This window comes from Giraffa tippelskirchi, chromosome 2, assembly GCF_054371585.1.
Source record: "Giraffa tippelskirchi isolate mGirTip1 chromosome 2, T2T-mGirTip1v1.2.pri, whole genome shotgun sequence".
Lineage (NCBI taxonomy): Eukaryota > Metazoa > Chordata > Mammalia > Artiodactyla > Giraffidae > Giraffa > Giraffa tippelskirchi.
In genome coordinates, this window is record NC_137276.1 from 933,690 (window position 1) to 952,286 (window position 18,597).

The 18,597-nt window shown below is 59.3% G+C and overlaps 1 protein-coding gene across 3 annotated transcripts in view; it reads right to left on the reverse strand.

The window, feature by feature from the left end:
- INPP5A (inositol polyphosphate-5-phosphatase A) overlaps positions 1 to 18,597 on the reverse strand; it is a 158,784-nt gene that overhangs the window by 60,608 nt on the left and 79,579 nt on the right. For all 3 annotated transcript variants that reach the window (XM_081572856.1, XM_081572858.1, XM_081572859.1), the window contains exon 4: positions 16,116 to 16,203. In XM_081572856.1, the coding sequence (XP_081428982.1) occupies positions 16,116 to 16,203 (88 nt within the window). The remainder of the gene's footprint in view (positions 1 to 16,115; positions 16,204 to 18,597) is intronic.

Below are 18,597 nucleotides of genomic sequence, written 5' to 3' on the forward strand. Positions count from 1 at the left end.
CGGGAAACGTGCGAGACCCCAGGTCCTCTCATCCAACGACACCTACCCGGCCCAGCCTCCCGCTGTCAGCCGCCGCACAGCCTGGACACGAGGGCGTCCCCAAAACCTGAGGCCTCTGTGGGCTGGGACCGAGACATACGAAAGCACAACAGACACAAAAGTTACACCTGAAAAATATCTGCTCCAACTTCTGGTCGATGCGCTCAGCCAAAAGGTCAGAGCGCGGAATTTGCTGGATAAATAAATGTTGGTGAGGCGGATGAATCACCAGAGAATTGGTGCATGGCAGCGAATGAATAACCTGCAAATGCCGCCCAAACCCCATTATTTCCACTTTTCCCGGAGCCCGAGATTCATGTCCCCGCATGCCGCCAGTTCATTACCGACCAGCATCATCCCTCTTCCGCACTCACTGGGCAGCACGCGGCCCCTGGAGGGCCCTTTACTGCTTAATTCCCCATCATCCGCTCCACTGAACAGCTTAATCTCTGCTTGTATGATCAATACTATATCAGTGTAAATTAAAATGACAATTTTAAAGTAATTAAGCCTGTTAATGCTCGATTCAAATGTCATTATTTGCACAAGGGATCGAGGAGAAATTACACGGTGTCCGGGGTGACAGGAAGATGTCTCAGCCGCGGCCGCCCGCCGCGGAGCCACCGGGGGCTTCAGCAAAGCGGATTAACTCCACCGCGCCCCGCCAGGCTACCTACCCAATTTCTAAAGAGGATAACGCAATTTGATAAATCTAATTCCAGCGACAAACTCAGTTATTGTGATAATAGATGAAAACCGGGAGGAGATCCTGTTCCAGGCCCACAGTTTAGCAAATACACTTAACTCTGGAACGAGGTACAACAGTTACGATTTGATTGGATTTGTTCTCTCTCTTCTGAAGACCCTTTAGTTGATTTCGATGATTGGAAAAAGGGCCTGCGTTTATTGAATAGCGGGGCTCTGAGCCCAGTGGGGCCGCAGCTCCGCCATGCCGGGTCACAGTGGGGCGTCTGCCGCGTGCTCTGGGCCGCCGCGCTCGGACGGCACAATCAGATCACGCGTTCCCAGGTCTCGGGGGCCGACACAGAAACCTCGGCCTTGACCGATCCCAGCTGGTCTGGTCCCAGCTCAGACAGCTGTGTCCAGCCGTTGCTTTCCTGGGTGGGTGGGAGTGAGGGATTAATAGAAAGAAAATTAAACAAACACAGATCACCTTTGCCCGTCGGTGATCCGGAGCACCGGGCACATAGCACACTCAGCCCGTCTGACTGAGTCTCCTGTGCAGGTCCTTTTCCACTTGAGCCACTTACGGGGTGGGGGTGGTGCGCACACGGGGGGCAGTGTCCCCAGCCCGGGGGGCTGCTTCAAGGGGACGCCGGCCGGCCCTGGGCCCCATCCATCAGATCAGCAGTGAAAGTTGACAACCAAGCATTAATATCAAGATGAAGAGCGAAGTGTAACCACTTCCGCCTGAAAGATGGGTAAGCCGTGCAGCCGGTCTTCCAAGGTTCTCTCCTGAAGGCGGCCCAGGGGAGCAGGAGAGCCCCCGGCCACAGCGGGGCCAGGACCGCGGGCTCTGACCACCATCTGCAGATCCTCGGAGCCTCACGCCTGCTGCAGAGGAGGGTCCGTCAGGACCCCTGTACTGGGCGAGCCCACACCATTCCCTCCCCTCTGCCTGACGGCGCTGGGACAGACAGGACGTGGCATAATGTGGACGGGTGAGTCCCACAAACACAAATCCAGAAAGGATGTCGCGACATGCAGAGCATGAAGGCCACGTCCCCTGCCCGCTGAGTTAAAACCCACAGGCACCACAGGGCGTGGCCTTCATGGCACCCTGTGCCTGCCTTCCTATGGGAGCCCCGTGCCTGCCTTCCTATGGGAGCCCCGTGCCTGCCTTCCTATGGGAGCGGGCTCTGAAGCCCGAGGTCCCTGCAGCTCCTGGCGTCTCCCGGCCAGTGGCCAGCAGTGGAGGAGGTGTCCGCTCAGGTTGGGGGCTCCTAGAGGTCCCCAGGAGCATCTGGGGGAGCTGGTGAGCTCAGGGCTGGGGGGTGGGAGCGGGGGAACATGCCACTCAAGCCGATTCAAAGGACAACAAGGTAAACACGAGTTGACACGGCCACTCGACGTCCACCGCTTCACTGATTTCCTGTCAGAAAATGCTAACAAGCGTGAAAGTCCTTAAGAGCTTTACAATCTTTCAGTTGTTCACCAGGACGTTCCTGGGCTGCATTTGTTTCCAGGCGCGGGTGACACATGCTCCATCACACCTGTCTGCGTCTGACCGATCACCGCTCGGGCCCCGCATGCCCAACAGCCCAGTGATGCCTGGCTCCCGCCTGCAGAGCTGGCCGAGGGTGCAGGAGGGGCCTGTGGGGTGGGCAGAGACAGGCCACTGCCACCATCAGGGATCCAGGTGAAGGCAGGGGGCCCCTCACCGAGGCCCCCGAACATCGTGAGCACCACTGGAGGGGCCGCCTGGGGACACACAGCTGGTGGGGGTGGGGTGGACACGCGGCGGGGGAGGGGGTGGGGGTGGGGTGGACACGCGGCGGGGGAGGGGGTGGGGGTGGGGTGGACACGCGGCGGGGGAGGGGGTGGGGTGGTCACGCGGTGGGGGAGGGGGTGGGGTGGGTGGGGGTGGGGTGGACATGCGGCGGGGGAGGGGGTGGACACGCGGGAGTGGGGTGGGATCCGCCCGTGGGGATGGCGGCAGCTGCTGGTTGCTAAGGGGACCCCTCCTGGCACCACAGGGCTGCCAGGTCCCCCACTGCAGACCACGGCTCCAGGGCAAATGATGACCAAATGGGCTGGCCAGCTCCATGCTGGAAGACCACGTCCGCCCGCCTGAAGTCAGGAGAAGACGTGCAGCAGAGTGGACACTGACCATCTGGCTGAGTTGGAGCAACGCTGCACCCAAGGTCCAGAAAGCCTTACTTAACCTGAAGAATGAATTTTATACTCACAAGATCTGCATAGTGCACAGACTTACTCACACTCTGCTATTACTTCCTGCGGAGCGTTAAGTTTCCTTAACCATGAGACACAGCAATTTGTGTGGCTTTTATGTGGAGTCAGCTTGTAATGGAAATATTCTTGTTCAGTCAAATAATTTAAAGCTTGACTGCCTCCCAGCCATTAGCCACATGACTGTTGACAGCGCTATGGATGGACAACTGACATTCACCAAACTGCGGACGCAACATGTGCAGCTGACGGGACGGGACCTCGGATGGCGTCCTCGAGGGCGTCCTCACGCAGATGCCCACTGTGCTCTCGCATCTCAGCAGGTCTTCCCCTCCCTCTGCTGGCGGCACTTGGCTGGTCCTATAGCTGGTCCAGACTTGCTGGCAGATGCTTGCGTGGTCCACAGCCTGGGGGGGAAGCTGCCACACACCTTTGTGTCCAGCCCCGTGCGGACACGCGCTTTCATCTCTCCGAGGTGGGCAGCTGGTGGTGGGACGGTGAGGTCACAGGGTCGCTATGTTTGTAACTGTCCAGGTGCCTCCCCACGCGTCCTCCCCAGCGACATCTGACAGGTACGGCTCTTCCTCGCGCCCGCTGGCACTGGACACGGTCGGTCTTCTCACTGCAGCTGAGGCTGGACACGTGTGACCCTTAGCGAGCGGCGTGCCCTTCATTTGCTTCGGCCCCACTGAGGAACGGTGCTGAGCGTGTGCTCGTGCGCTCATGTGCCACTCCTGTACTTCGTCTGCTGACGAGTCTGTTCAGACCTTTCAGAAATTCACTTGTCTGGCTAGTACGGGTTTGTAATCGTTCTTTACAAGTAGCACTCGAGATAAATTCCTTAATCACAGATTTCTGCAGATATTTTAGCTATAAACTATATTTTTGTATCTTTTGAAGAACAAGTGTTTTTCATTTTGATGAAAGGCAATAGCTTAATTTTTCTTTAGTAATACTTTTTGCTTTTTGTGTCATATTTAAGGAATCTTTGCCAAAGCCAAAGGCCTGGAGAATTCTATGGACTGCATAGTCCATGGGGTTGCAAAGAGCTGGACATGACTGAGCGACTTTCACTTGCCAAAGCCAAAGTCACTAAGATTTCCTCCTACGTGTCCCTATAGTTATACAGTTTCAGCTCCAATAGTAGGTCTGCAATCTGAGTTAAATTCTCACAAGTTTTGAAGCGAGGGTCGAGGCTCCCTTGTACATAGCCATTCCTTACAGCATCATTTAGGGAAAGATTGTCTTCTGCACTGAGGCATCCCAATACTTTTATCAAAAATCAGTGGGGGATCTGTTTCTAGATTCTCACTCTGGTCCATGATCTACTTCTCTGGTTTCACAGCAAGACTGCACTGTCCTGACTTCTGCAGATTTATAATAAATCTCAATCAGGCAGTGTAACTCCTCAATCTCTGTTCATTTTCAAAGTCGTTTTGGCTATTCTAGGTTCTGAACATTTCCATATAAATTTTGTAACCAGTTTGTCAATTTCTATAAGAAAAAGAGGCTGCCCTGATTTTAATCGGTGCTGCACTGAATCTTTACATAGATCTAGGGAGAAACGAAATCTTAGCAACACGGAGCCTTTCCATCCATGAACATGGGATATTTCTCTGCATCTTCTTTAACTTCTCTCAGCAGTATGTTGTAGTGACTCTCTCTTTGGCTTAAGTTAAATGTTTCATGTTTTGATGCTACTATAAATGGCAATGTCATTTAAATTTCATTTTCCACCTAAGTCATTTACAAATTGACAGCTTACAAGCTGTAACTACATAACTAGATTTTAAATACTTTACATTAGCAAATCAGAAGTAGTGACCCACTTTGATTTTACTTTCTTAGCAAATCCAAAGTGACTATTCATGAAAGCACTTCATTTTGTATTGCTTTTCCCTGAAGAAGACATTGTTCCCATTACATTCAATGCAGTCAATTCAGTGAAGTTGATCTCAAACCTCAAACAATTTGCTCTTGGCTCTGGACTGTGTTTTCAAAACTACAGCACAGAGGGGCTGATATACACACAGGGAGGGGCTGACACACACAGGGAGGGGCTGACACACACAGGGAGGGGCTGACACACACGTAGGGAGGGGCTGACACACACACGTAGGGAGGGGCTGACACACACACACACAGGGAGGGGCTGACACACACAGGGAGGGGCTGACACACACACAGGGAGGGGCTGACACACACGTAGGGAGGGGCTGATACACACAGGGAGGGGCTGACACACACAGGGAGGGGCTGACACACACACAGGGAGGGGCTGATACACACAGGGAGGGGCTGATACACACAGGGAGGGGCTGACACACACAGGGAGGGGCTGACACACACACGTAGGGAGGGGCTGATACACACACAGGGAGGGGCTGACACACACACACAGGGAGGGGCTGACACACACACACAGGGAGGGGCTGACACACACACACGGGGAGGGGCTGACACACACGTAGGGAGGGGCTGACACACACAGGGAGGGGCTGACACACACAGGGAGGGGCTGACACACACACAGGGAGGGGCTGACACACACACAGGGAGGGGCTGACACACACAGGGAGGGGCTGACACACACAGGGAGGGGCTGACACACACGTAGGGAGGGGCTGATACACACACAGGGAGGGGCTGACACACACAGGGAGGGGCTGACACACACAGGGAGGGGCTGACACACACAGGGAGGGGCTGACACACACAGGGAGGGGCTGACACACACATAGGGAGGGGCTGACACACACAGGGAGGGGCTGACACACACGTAGGGAGGGGCTGATACACACACACGGGGAGGGGCTGACACACACACACGGGGAGGGGCTGACACACACGTAGGGAGGGGCTGATACACACACACGGGGAGGGGCTGATACACACACACGGGGAGGGGCTGACACACACACACAGGGAGGGGCTGACACACACAGGGAGGGGCTGACACACACAGGGAGGGGCTGACACACACACACAGGGAGGGGCTGACACACACACGTAGGGAGGGGCTGACACACACACACAGGGAGGGGCTGACACACACAGGGAGGGGCTGACACACACAGGGAGGGGCTGACACACACACACAGGGAGGGGCTGACACACACACGTAGGGAGGGGCTGACACACACACACACAGGGAGGGGCTGACACACACAGGGAGGGGCTGACACACACACACACAGGGAGGGGCTGACACACAGGGAGGGGCTGACACACACGTAGGGAGGGGCTGACACACACACAGGGAGGGGCTGACACACACAGGGAGGGGCTGACACACACACACAGGGAGAGGCTGACACACACCGGGAGGGGCTGACACACACAGGGAGGGGCTGACACACACACAGGGAGGGGCTGACACACACACACACGTAGGGAGGGGCTGACACACACAGGGAGGGGCTGACACACACACACAGGGAGGGGCTGACACACACACGTAGGGAGGGGCTGACACACACACACACACAGGGAGGGGCTGACACACACAGGGAGGGGCTGACACACACACACGGGGAGTGGCTGACACACACAGGGAGGGGCTGACACACACAGGGAGGGAGGGGCTGACACACACACACAGGGAGGGGCTGACACACACATAGGGAGGGGCTGACACACACAGGGAGGGGCTGACACACACACACACAGGGAGGGGCTGACACACACACGTAGGGAGGGGCTGACACACACAGGGAGGGGCTGACACACACACACGGGGAGGGGCTGACACACACACACAGGGAGGGGCTGACACACACACACGGGGAGGGGCTGACACACACACGGGGAGGGGCTGACACACACACACGGGGAGGGGCTGACACACACACACAGGGAGGGGCTGACACACACACACGGGGAGGGGCTGACACACACACACGGGGAGGGGCTGACACACACACACGGGGAGGGGCTGACACACACGTAGGGAGGGGCTGACACACACACGTAGGGAGGGGCTGACACACACACATAGGGAGGGGCTGACACACACACAGGGAGGGGCTGACACACACAGGGAGGGGCTGACACACACAGGGAGGGGCAGCGTGACTTGGCCGGAGTAAAGTGTGTGTGGCCAGTGGCGGGGGTGGTGATGAGCTGTGCTCCAGGACTGGTCACACCCTGGCTTCCTCATCCCATGAGATGCAGTCTGCACTGTCTTCACCTCCTGGGTTCAGCCCATTTCTCCTTAACGTTCACTAGGGGACGTGCCCTGGACGGCACGGGCTCAGAGCGAAGATAGCACAGAGGCAGAAAATAAAATCAATGTGGGTCACTACTTCTGGTCCACTCTGTGCTCTGACTTCAACAAGAACTTCAAAGCCTGTCTGATATGCCCTTCACATTCCACACAACCCATCTGTCCCTTCTCTGCCCCTCTGGTGGCCTCACCTCTTCCCCAAAACTGTTCAAATTCACAGCAAACCCTTTTCCTGATGCCAAGGAATCTCCAGCCTCCTCCCTCGCTGCGGTCTCTCACAGTCCGCCTGTGCTCAGAGAGCTGGGACGACCTCCCGCACAGAGATCCACGCGCCACCTCCACTGCCCACCGCTGCCTTCATGAACCAACACACAGCCCCACCTGCCACCACTCCTCACAGCTGCCTCCACGCACCAGGCCCACATGCCACCTCCCTGCCACCACTGCCCAAACACTGCCTTTCCACTGCATGGCTTCTCTGAGGTCACCATCAAGGGAGGGAATCTCTTCCTGCTATTTTCTTTTTTTAAGTTTGTCTGAAAAGTTACAGTTCTGCAAGGCTTATTATGGAAAGATAGCAGCGCCCTGATAATTTCAATGTTCTACTCCCCAGAGGCTATTACTTTCTTTTAATTGTTTTCTTTTGGTATCTACCTTCATACTGCTAAAGCTTACAATGCTACTTCTTGATTTCCTAGTTTTCAATACTAACTGTTGACTTCTCTGCTTGGAAAATGAGGATTTAATCCCTTTATACCACCTTCCTTCACTCACATGCCTGACACACGGACTCACACACACACACACTATCCCTGAGCCCCATCCTCGGGATAAAAACACATTTTTATTTAAACTAATAATCAGTCTTTACATCATTATAACTTTAGAATGCTCTTCACAATAGAACCACTTACTACATTACAACTGCTTTTCCTCTCTTGAACAGCTCTTTGTTTTCCCTGGAGTTCATTACTGCCTCCTTTTTTGTTAATTGAGATCTTTAAGACGCATTTATCAGGCTTCATTCACACACTGTCTAAACTTCATCTTAGTGTTTCTGAACATCAATCCCACCTTCCTGGAGACACTCAGAAACTCAGCCAGCTGACTGCTCCCATGGGGTACACGGTTCTCCCCAGGGAGCTCCTTCACCACTGACCTGGGAGCTCCTTTGAAAGCAGAGAGGCAGGCCTCGCACAGGAGGGCACACATCAGTGTCTGCAGAGCTGAAGGCAAAGGCACCCACTCTCCATGCCCAGGGAGCTGGGTACAGCCTCTGCTAAGGGCATGGCAGACACCTGGTCCAGCTGAAGGCACCCACGCCATGTCTGGGCCCTGCCCCCACGTCCAGGGAGCTGGCTGCTCAAAACCCTGCGTCCCGTGCTTTCTGGACGTTGGATAGAACACCACAGCTTCCTGACCAAGGCACCAGGGACACATCGTAAAAGCCTGACGCCTCTGAAACACAATTCTCCTTTTCCCCTACCTGCATGCTCACAGGCTGCTGGGTGAGATTCAGGATGGGAATTCCAGCATGCCAGAGCTTGAGGTCTGTCTTCTGCCTCTTGGTGTGGCCTTGGGAAGTGGGCACTGCCAGGGCCCTTCCCCTGGCCCATTCCTCTCCTCCCTCAGTCACCCCTGTGAGGCCTCCATGCTGAGTCTTTATAGCCTAGCCACTCCTCAGCAGCATGCCACTCCCAGCAGCGCCCAGGGCCCAGCCCCAGGTCCACCGTGGCCCTGCCCAAACACAACCACCTGCCCAGCGGCTCTTCCCCCGCCTACTCCCGCACGCCCTCCCGGCCCCACTGAACGTGGCCTCCTCAGAGCAGTCTGGTCTCCACACCCATCTCCAAGAGGCCTGTGGGTGGTGATGGGCAGTGGACACGTTCACACCAGCTCTTTCAATCTTATAACCACACAGAGCCTGTTTGACCTTGGACTCTGCAAGCTCCACCAGGGCACAGAGTGAGGGTGTCAGGCCACGTGTAGGTGGGGTCACGTCCAGTGTGTCTGTATCACATGCACTGTGCCTGTGTCACATGTGGGGGTCATGTGCAGTGTGCAAGGGTCACGTGCAGGCTGAGTGTCGTGTGCTCACTGGAGTGTGCAAGCTCCAGAGGGCAGAGAGTGAGTGCTGTGGGTGGCCTGTGGCCTGTGTCTCTGCATCCGTGGCGCCTGCAGCAGGCCCAGCACACAAAGCACAACACGTGTGTCCTGTGGCCACACGGATGGCTTCACGGCACCTTGGTGCCTGGGACGCTGGACCACGCCCCGCTGATAGCAGCCGACCCTGCCCTTGGGAGGCGGCACTGGTGGCCCGGGCTCCGGGGCTGCAGCAGCCAGTGTGGGGCCTTCTACAGCTGCCAGGCAGCCTCTGATATTTGGTGGGAAATGGAGGGCAGCAGCCCAGAGCTGCTTCCTGCAGCCGGCAAGCCTCCTGGGCACACCTTATGGGCACGCCAGCCTCTGAGACATGCGTTCTCATCTGAAACCTGGCTTCTCAGGGGAGGTGGTGCCCAAGGCAAGGGGCGGGTACTGGTGACCCATGAAAGGACGTCAGCTGGAAAACATGACCCAGGATAGGACACTCAGGGGTGGGTAGCACTCAAGACAAGCACCCTGCTGAGGAGGGGTCGTCCCAGCCTCCAGGGAGCTGGTGTCACGTCCGAGGTGGCCGGGCTCCGCCTGCCTCTCACCCAAACCCCGGCAGGCCACCGTCACACTGGGCCCTGCCCCTCCCCCGTGGGTGCAGCGGCCACTGCTGTGCCGTCACTCCACGGCCTCCAAACCGGAGAGGAGAAAAGCGGCCCCCCCATCCTGGATCCCCCGCCCTCCTCACAAGCCCGCGAGACCCCCATGGGCTCTGACCTCTGTCGAGGGGCCACTGACACACCGGTGCCCCAGCCAGCGGCCCTCCTGCCCTCCGGCCAGCATGCCGGCCACTCTGGGAACGTCCACCCGTCCTCCCGATTTGCCCTGGCCTGGGCGGGGCAGGATCCTACTCACTCGGGCCAGGCTCCGAAGCGGCCTGTCGTCGGGGTTCAAGTCCAGGTGAGGGAGAGATGTCCCCACTGGCCTCCTCCATCCACTCAGGGCGCCCGTGGGCCAGTGAGGGAGCCGGGAGGCGCCTTCCCGGAGGACGAGGGGGCAGACCCAGCCCTGCACACGTGGTTCCTGTCACCAGTGCTCCTCTCACAGCGTGACCAACACCGCGGCACAGCCCGAGGACCTCCGCTCACTGCTTCTCGTGGCACAGGGAGGCGCGAGGGGCACTCTGAACACTGAGGGCCCGTGGCGGCCTCGAGCCCCCAGCACGTGGGGTGGGCCTGCACCAGCCCCCGAGCACCCAGCACCGCCCCCCTTCTCCCTGCCCCCGCCCCGGCCCAGCCCAGGGAGCTCCCCTGCCTGGCCGCGTCCCATCCCAGGCTCCAGAGGGACATGGCCGTTGGCTCTCGGGGCAGCCGGCCACGCCGTCGGCCAGGTGCCCTGTTCTAAGTCCCAGGTCTTCCCAGGCGAGGTCTCACCCCACAACGGCCACGCAGAAGGCGCCACACCACACCTCCTATCTGTCCTGGGCGGCCCCCAGCCCCTCCACCTTCTGGCCAGGCCCAGGGTCCGGGCTGCATGGTGATCTGGACGCGCCCAAGCTTCGGGGAGGGGAGCGCCGCTGGCAGCACTGGACTGGGCGTCTCCCGGGCTCCCGGGAACCACGGCATTGCAGACTCGAGCACACAGTCGCAGGAGGCTCTCCGACCCCCAGGGTCACCCCCTGGTCCAAGGGGCTGCTCAGAGGCCTGGGAGGGCTCAGCCCCGCCACGAGCCCTCGGCCAGGACACACGCAGCTCCACTGGACACCAGCTGGAGGCAAACCAACCCGTGGCAACTGTCCTCCCCACCGGCTAGCCCAACGCGGCTCATCTGCTAGAGGGAAATAAAAAAGTCGAGCCTAAATGCATAAAAAATTATGGCGGAAGCCCTAAATAAGGCCGGGTCTGCACGCTTATTGAGTCAAAAATCAATCAATCAATGAGCGAGTGGGTTAGGCGCACCTTATAAGCCCCAAAGAAATGATTTGCCCAAACACTGGGATTTACCAGTGGAGGACCAGATTCCAGCACTTTTAGGAAGTAAATAATGAAAAATCAATTTAGAGAAAAAACAGATCGAGAACCCTGGACTCTGACACGCGGACACATTTACTGCCGAGTGCCGTCTCTCGGCTGACCCGAAAACTTCGGAAGGTGTTTATTTACTTCCAGCACCTTCCAGAGATCAATATTTTTAATTTGGACCCAAGTTATTATTTTTCACATCACAGCAGCGGGAAGCAGAGTAAAGTGGCTCATATTTTAGTGCTAAAAAGATCGATATGACAGTTTCACCTTCCCTCAGCCCTGCCGCTGCCGGGCGGCACATCACCGCGTCCCGAGGGGCTGCCGGCCGCAGGGGGAGCGGCCGTCCCCGCCCCTGAGGCCGGCAGCCGTGATTTAGCTGAGAGCCGAGGGCCCCGCGCCCTCGGAAAACCAATCTTGCTTCCCTCACTTCATCAGGCCTGTCTGGACCCGCGGGCAGGGCAGGAGGCGGGGCCGGAGGGGATAACACAGATCGTCCTGCATCCGAGAAGCCGGTGCCTTCCTGCCCTTCCTCGGACCAAAGAATTGCAGCCAACGCCATTAACCCTCCATAAATCTCCCCCAAAGTCTCACCCAGGAGAGCAGACAGGAAGAGGCAGCGGAGCAGGATGACCCCTTGGAAGGAGCAGCATCAGGCCAGGGGGCGGGGGGTGGGGAGGAGGGCGGGAAAGAGCCGGTGCCACCCCACCCCCTCCAGCAGGTGCCCTGGGTGGGCTGGAGGACGGGCCTAGATCCTGCTGGAGGAGGCCACGGGGCCAGTGCAGACCCTCCAGCCCTGTGCACCCCCAGTGAGGAGCGGAAGGAGCCCCCAGACACGGCGCAGAGGGGAGAGGAAGGAGCCGGTTTGTTGGTGACCTGCTGCCCAGGAGCCACCAGAGTGGACACCAGCCACCAGCGGGAGCACGGCAGGCCCCCCGGGGTAGGAAGCGACCCCTTGGTATGGACAGACCTCCCACCCTAGGCGCCAGGGCCTGCCCCGGGCCTCCTGGTCTGACCCGAGGGAGAATCATGGTGAGGCCGCAGGGGGCTCCTTGCCCGGTGACCGCGGGTGGCGGGCTTGCAGGCCACAGCCTTGGCGGGGAGGGAGGAGGCTTCCTGAGGAGACCTGAGACGGCTCTTCTCCCGACATCCACTGCCCGCCCCACCAACAGAGCCCAGTCCCAGGAGATCCCCGTGACCTGCGAGTCCGCGTCAGCGGGACTTGGCCTGGCAGCACTCTCGCACACAGATGAAGCCCAGGAGGGCGCCTCTTTCCAGGGTCCACGTCGGTAGGAACGCCTGAGGCTGGCAGGGAGAGCGGGGACCAGCTGGGGCACGGGCAGCGCCGCCCCCATCTTCCAGGTGCGGCCTTGCAGCCCAGGGACTCGGGAGGCAGGTGCCAGGATGATGACCCGTCTGTCCAGATGGAACCCACTTCCAGAGCTTTGAGGGGAAGTCATAACCTCCGTGGGTTAGGGCAACGCCTCGTTTGCCAAAGCCGGGCACAGAGCCCTCGGGAGCCTGGCCTCGGCACCTCCAATGGGCGCAGCCACAACGCAGCATCTCCACGGGCCAGGAGGGTCAGCCCTGCCCACATCTCCTCCATCTGCCAACGCCCTGCAGCTCAGGTGAGGACCAGCCAGGTGTGTGGCCACCGGCTTCACCCCATGCCTCTCAGCCCCCACCAGGCTCATCCCCAGCAGGTGTTGCCGGGGAGGGCCCGGGAGCCGCCCCAGGAGGGGCTCTGGGAGCAGGGAGTGGGCGGGCGGGGCCTCAGGACCTCCCAGTCACACTGCAAAGAGTGGCCACTCCTGCCCCAGTGAACACAGCGCGCCTGGCATGGCGGGGACAGAGCTAGTGTCTGAACCTCACAGGGGATGAAAACTGGGTCATCCTGGCTCTTCCAGACAAACACAAAACCACCAGAGGTGTCAGATGTGGAAGTCGGCCCGGAAACACAGGGCGCTTTCCACTGCACCACAGAAAATGCTGGGGCGAAGTTGTCCAGGACGGAGTCAGTGGCACGGCCCCCTCCCTGCCCAGAGCAGCACCCTGTCCAGACCTCTGGGCACAGAGACGCCTACATCTGCTCAGGGAGACCCAGGCGGGGATCAGGTCCAGGGAGGGCAGGCACCTGGGGGGCAGCCACTTCCTTGTGGGGTCTTACTCCACTGTCCATGGCTTCCAGCTCACCCGGCCCCCACTTCCCCCAACTACACATGAGCCTTCCGTCTCCCCGACTCCAAAATGGAGGCCCCAGGCTCAGATCCCCACAGCCTGCACCGGGGAAACCCACCCAACCCGCGGTCTTCGAGGTGTGCAAAGCCCGACCACTGAGATCCGGGCCCTCTGCCCCGGACCCCGCCCACCCTGCTCAGACAGTCTGCCGAGCAGCCAGCAGGTCCAGGCCTGGGCCTCTCAGGGACAGAGTTGCTGCTCCCGGACTCCGGATCCAAGGGGGAGACGCAGAGGGCAGAAGGCCAACACTGAGCCCAGCAAGGTGGCCGCGGCCTGAGGCGGGGGGTCCAGGGGCCGGGAGCCTGGGCCAGCCTGCGAGCTCTAGCCAGCCTGTCCAGCTCACGCATGGCTGCATCCACCCCGGGGCCGGGCCATCAGCCCCTGAGGGCAGTCAGTGAGTTCTCAGGAGCAGGACAGGCCGATGGGAGGCTGGGGCACCTCGGAAGGAGCAGACCTCCCAGAAGAAAACTGGCAGGCAGGGGACTGGCCAGTGGGCAGGGTCAGAGGGAGCGGAGCCTCCCAGGACGGCCAGTGGGGGGCGCTCTGTCTCCTTAGGCCCGAGTGGACCACACGAGCCACCTGCTTCAGTGAGTGGCCACTCAGGATGGTCTTTGGGAGAAGACAGAATTTAGCGTTATCATTTCAAGTCTAAAATCTGCGCTTCCAGCAGCTCCGGCTAGAATGGGAAGTGCTGCTCTGGCACCACCTCCTGGTGAAGACCAGAACCCGCAGGGCCCTGCTGAGCGGCTGCACCCCAACCAGAGCCCCGCCCCCCAGCCAGAGCCCCGCCCCGAGCCCCCCACCCCAGGGCCCAGCTCCCCCAGGCTCTGGGCCCCCCACCTCCTGCTCATCACCAGGGGCAGCTGCAGGTTCACCCCCTTTCTGGGAACAGGCTACTATTTTCTGATCCCTATTAATACCTGTGACAGCATTTATGTACAAGATAAATTCATTTCAATTTCCTTTTTCAATTAATGGCCTATTATTTGAACCACACTCAGCTAAAAATATTACTCCAACGCCATTAATCTTGTAAAAATTAAATTTCCCTCCCTCTGACAGGCAGAGGCCAGCAGGCTGGGGCAAGGGGGTGGCCACGTGGCTGTCCAGCCCTGCCCAGAACCGCGGGGGCACAGATGCCCCTCCACCAGGATGGCAGAGGGCCCGGCAAAGACGGTCCCACGCATGACCCTGAGGGGCAGTGGACGGGCCCGCAGGGCCGGGGCCAAGCGGGTCTTCATCTCAGACCGTTCCTGTCCTGGGGGATATGCTGCCAACCGCACGCCTCCCCTGAGGCGGCACGTCCGGAGCGAGGTCCGACCGGAGTGTGGAGCCCTGCGGGCATTCCCGCCTGGGAGACACGGCCACGCAGGACGGCGGCTGCAGGTGGCGGCGCTAGGACGGAGCAGGCCACAGCCCGCGGCTGAGGCAGGGAGCGGCGCCCCCACACGCCTCGGGCAGGTCCGGCCTCCGGCCTCCTCTCCAGACACTGTCCAGTCCCGTGGACCCCGGGAGACACAGCCTCGGGGACCTCAGACCTGGATTTGTCCCCATGTCCGGACTGGCGTCCGGTGGGTTCAGTCTTGCCCAAGGAGGAGCCACCCCGAGTGCCTTCCCAGCTGAAACCAAGCAGGATGGCCCTGTCGCCATCAGCGTACTGGACGAGAGAGGGAAAGGCTGGCGGGTCTGACAGAGCCGCTGCGGGCATGAGAGGTGAGGATGCCGAGGGTCCCGGAAGAACAGGAGGGGCGTGGCCTCGACTCAACGCGCCAACCGGACGGCAGGGTCTTCCCGGCACGTCATCTGTAGCGGCTGCAGATTATTCCCAGGTGGCTGGTCCACAGCGTGAAAATGTCTAATTCTGGGTACTTAAAATTACTTCCGGTTTTCACTGGCAAATAATTTTTGATAACCTTCCTTACACACAACCGTCTGCAAGACGGTCGTTCCTCCGGTGAAGCCGCTGAGTGATGGGAATGCTCTGCTGCAGGTTTCTGTTTTCCGTTGCAAATTGAGAAATCGCTTTTTGAGATAAACCTCCAGGGATGGGCCAAGACCACAGTGGAGCTCCCTCAGCCCCCAGGCACCTCCGCCGTGAGCCATTCCTCACCCCACTAAGCACTGGCTGCAGGAGGGGTGCAGCTGTTGCATCAGCACGACAGGCGATCTGAGCAGACCACAGAGAACTAGAAAACGGAGCGTTTCAAGAAACTGCGGAGAACTTCCAAGGGCTGCGTGAGACCGACAGGTGGACAGGCGGCGGGCACTCCCGGCCCTCCCGAGGCTCCGCCCACTGACGAGCTGACTGACGCCACTCTTCACCAGACGGGGACCCTTGAACCGGGACCGCCTCCCAGAGGTGCCCGGCTCTGCTGCTCCGAGACGCCCACCTGTCCCCGCAGCCAGCACACCCCTGGCCGTCACACCAGCAGGGGCTGGTGTCTGTGGTCCTCCCACCGTCGCGTGGGACTCGCGCACGGCCCGTGCCTAGGACGGGGCAGCCCGCCATGCAGGGGATGGCAGGGCCCGCAGACGCCTGGGGGCCCCGTGCCAAGGAGGCGCGCACTCACCGTGAAGTGCTCCTGGGACTTGTAGTTCTCATCCAGGTAGACCCGCGCCCGGTTGTACTCCTTCATTGCATCGCTGGAGAGCAGCTCCCTGGAAGGAAGACGGAGGTCTTTCCACACGTCACGCAGGCAGCTCCCTGTCCCACAGGAGTGCTTACGGGGGCAGGAACGGCCGCCTGGAAACCCCCGCCCAGCGGGGGGGAGTGGGGAAGGACGTGGGACGGGGAGGCCCATCTCTAAGAGTGGCTGGAGCGCAGCCGCCACGCGCCCCCGGGGTCTGCGATGGCTCTGGACAGGCGGGGGTGCCTGATCCCCCCGAGGGCTGCACCCCAACACCGCCCGGCAAGGGGCGGGGACACAGGTGCCGTGTGACCCACGGGCCCTCCACCCAGGGCGGGGAGAAGGGGGCTCCAGCTCTGAGAGGTGAAGACGAGCAGGCAGGAGGGAGCGGGAGGACGAGCCTTGACGGGGCAAACTAGTGCCCGAGCCCCGGGTGCCTGCCAGACAAGCCCCGGCGTGCCTGCGGGCAGAGGTAGGGTGCAGGGACGACACCCAGCAAGATCAGCATGCTGAGAAGCAGCAAACGGGACCCGTGCTCCATAAGAAAGTCAACAGAAACGGACCCTGAAAGGACAGAAGCAATGCAATTCGCTGGAAGGAACTTGAAAGAGCTACTATAAACAGAACCAAAGATTTAAAGGCAAACGTGGACACAAACAGTGCTTCTAGAGCGAAAATTACAGTACCAGAAGTAAATTCACCAAATGGATCTAGAGCAGATTGAAATGTGAAAAAAAAATAAGAAAAAGGATAGATTAGTGACTAAAAGACAGGACTATCCAAACTGAAGCAAAGAAGAAAAATATGAACTGAAAAAATCTGAAAGGGCTGTAGAGACCTGAGTGACAGTCTAACATCAGGAAGTGGGAGTTTGAGAACAAAGAGAAAGGCAGGAACAACCCACAAGCTTTCCTGAAATTTCAGTAAAATTAGGAACCTACAGGTTGGAAAAGCTCAAAGAGCTCCAAGCAAAAGAAACACAAAGAAAATCAAACTAAAGCAAAACAATCAAGTTGCTACACACCAGCTAGAAAGACGAACTTAGAGTCAGGGGGAAAGACACAGTATATACAGAAGATGAAGACCAGGACAAGGGCCAGTTCTGCTCGGGAACAAGGCCGCAGAGCACAATGGAACAATATCCCGAAAGTGCTGAGGGGGAAAATGGACAAGCTAGAATTCTGTTTACAACAGAAACATCTTTCAAAGACAAAGACAAAGACTTTCTTCAGACAAACAAAAGCTGAGATAATTGATCAGCAGCAACTTGTGTTGAGATAAATGTTAACGTTCTCAGGTTGGAGAGAAAGCTGACTGTGCAGACAAGGACGGGCCCGGGAGCGGCAGCTTCCTGCCGTTGGTCCCCCCGCCCTGGACACAGGCTGCACGTTCCTGCACTTTTTAACCTTTGAAAAAGGTAGCTGACTGGTTCAGAGCAAAAACAGCAACAGGCGTGTTACGCACAACTTGGGCAGGAATAAAGCGTCTCTAACGACAGCAGGAGGATGGCAGGGGACCGGGAGCGTGTGATGGCGTGAGCAAGGAGGTGAGACCCTTCGGCTGCATCTGCTGGTCTCTGAAATGCCCGGCTTCCCCAAAAGTGTTCTCTTCTCGTTGACCTATTAGAGTTCTTTAGATATTTAAACAGTGACAATTTTTATCAGTTAAGTACATTGCAGATATCTTTTCCCAAGTGTGGCTAAATGTTGTTTATAGTGTCTTTTGATGAAGATTTTAATGTCACCACGGCCCAACGTGTCCGTCTTTCCTTTGCTGGACCTGTGCGCCTTCTGAAGAAGCCTCTGCCTGTATGCTCTCCTGCCCTTCACCCTCGGACCATCGGACCACCCTCAGGCCTCCGCCCTCGTTCTGGGACAACTGGAACTCAGCCCGGGAAGGGCGGGGGGACCAGGGCAGGGCGGGGGGATCAGGGCAGGGCAGGGGGGACCACGGCAGGGCGGGGGGAGGGACCACGGCAGGGCGGGGGGGACCACGGCAGGGCGGGGGGACCACGGCAGGGCGGGGGGAGGGACCACGGCAGGGCGGGGGGGACCACGGCAGGGCGGGGGGGACCACGGCAGGGCGGGGGGGACAGGGCGGGGGGGGGACCACGGCAGGGCGGTGGGGGACAGGGCGGGGGGGGACCACGGCAGGGCGGGGGGGGACCACGGCAGGGCGGTGGGGGGACCACGGCAGGGCGGGGGGACCACGGCAGGGCGGTGGGGGACAAGGCGGGGGGGGGACCACGGCAGGGCGGGGGGGGACCACGGCAGGGCGGTGGGGGGACCACGGCAGGGCGGGCGGACCACGGCAGGGCGGTGGGGGACAGGGCGGGGGGGGGACCACGGCAGGGCGGGGGGGGACCACGGCAGGGCGGTGGGGGGACCACGGCAGGGCGGGGGGACCACGGCAGGGCGGGGGGGAC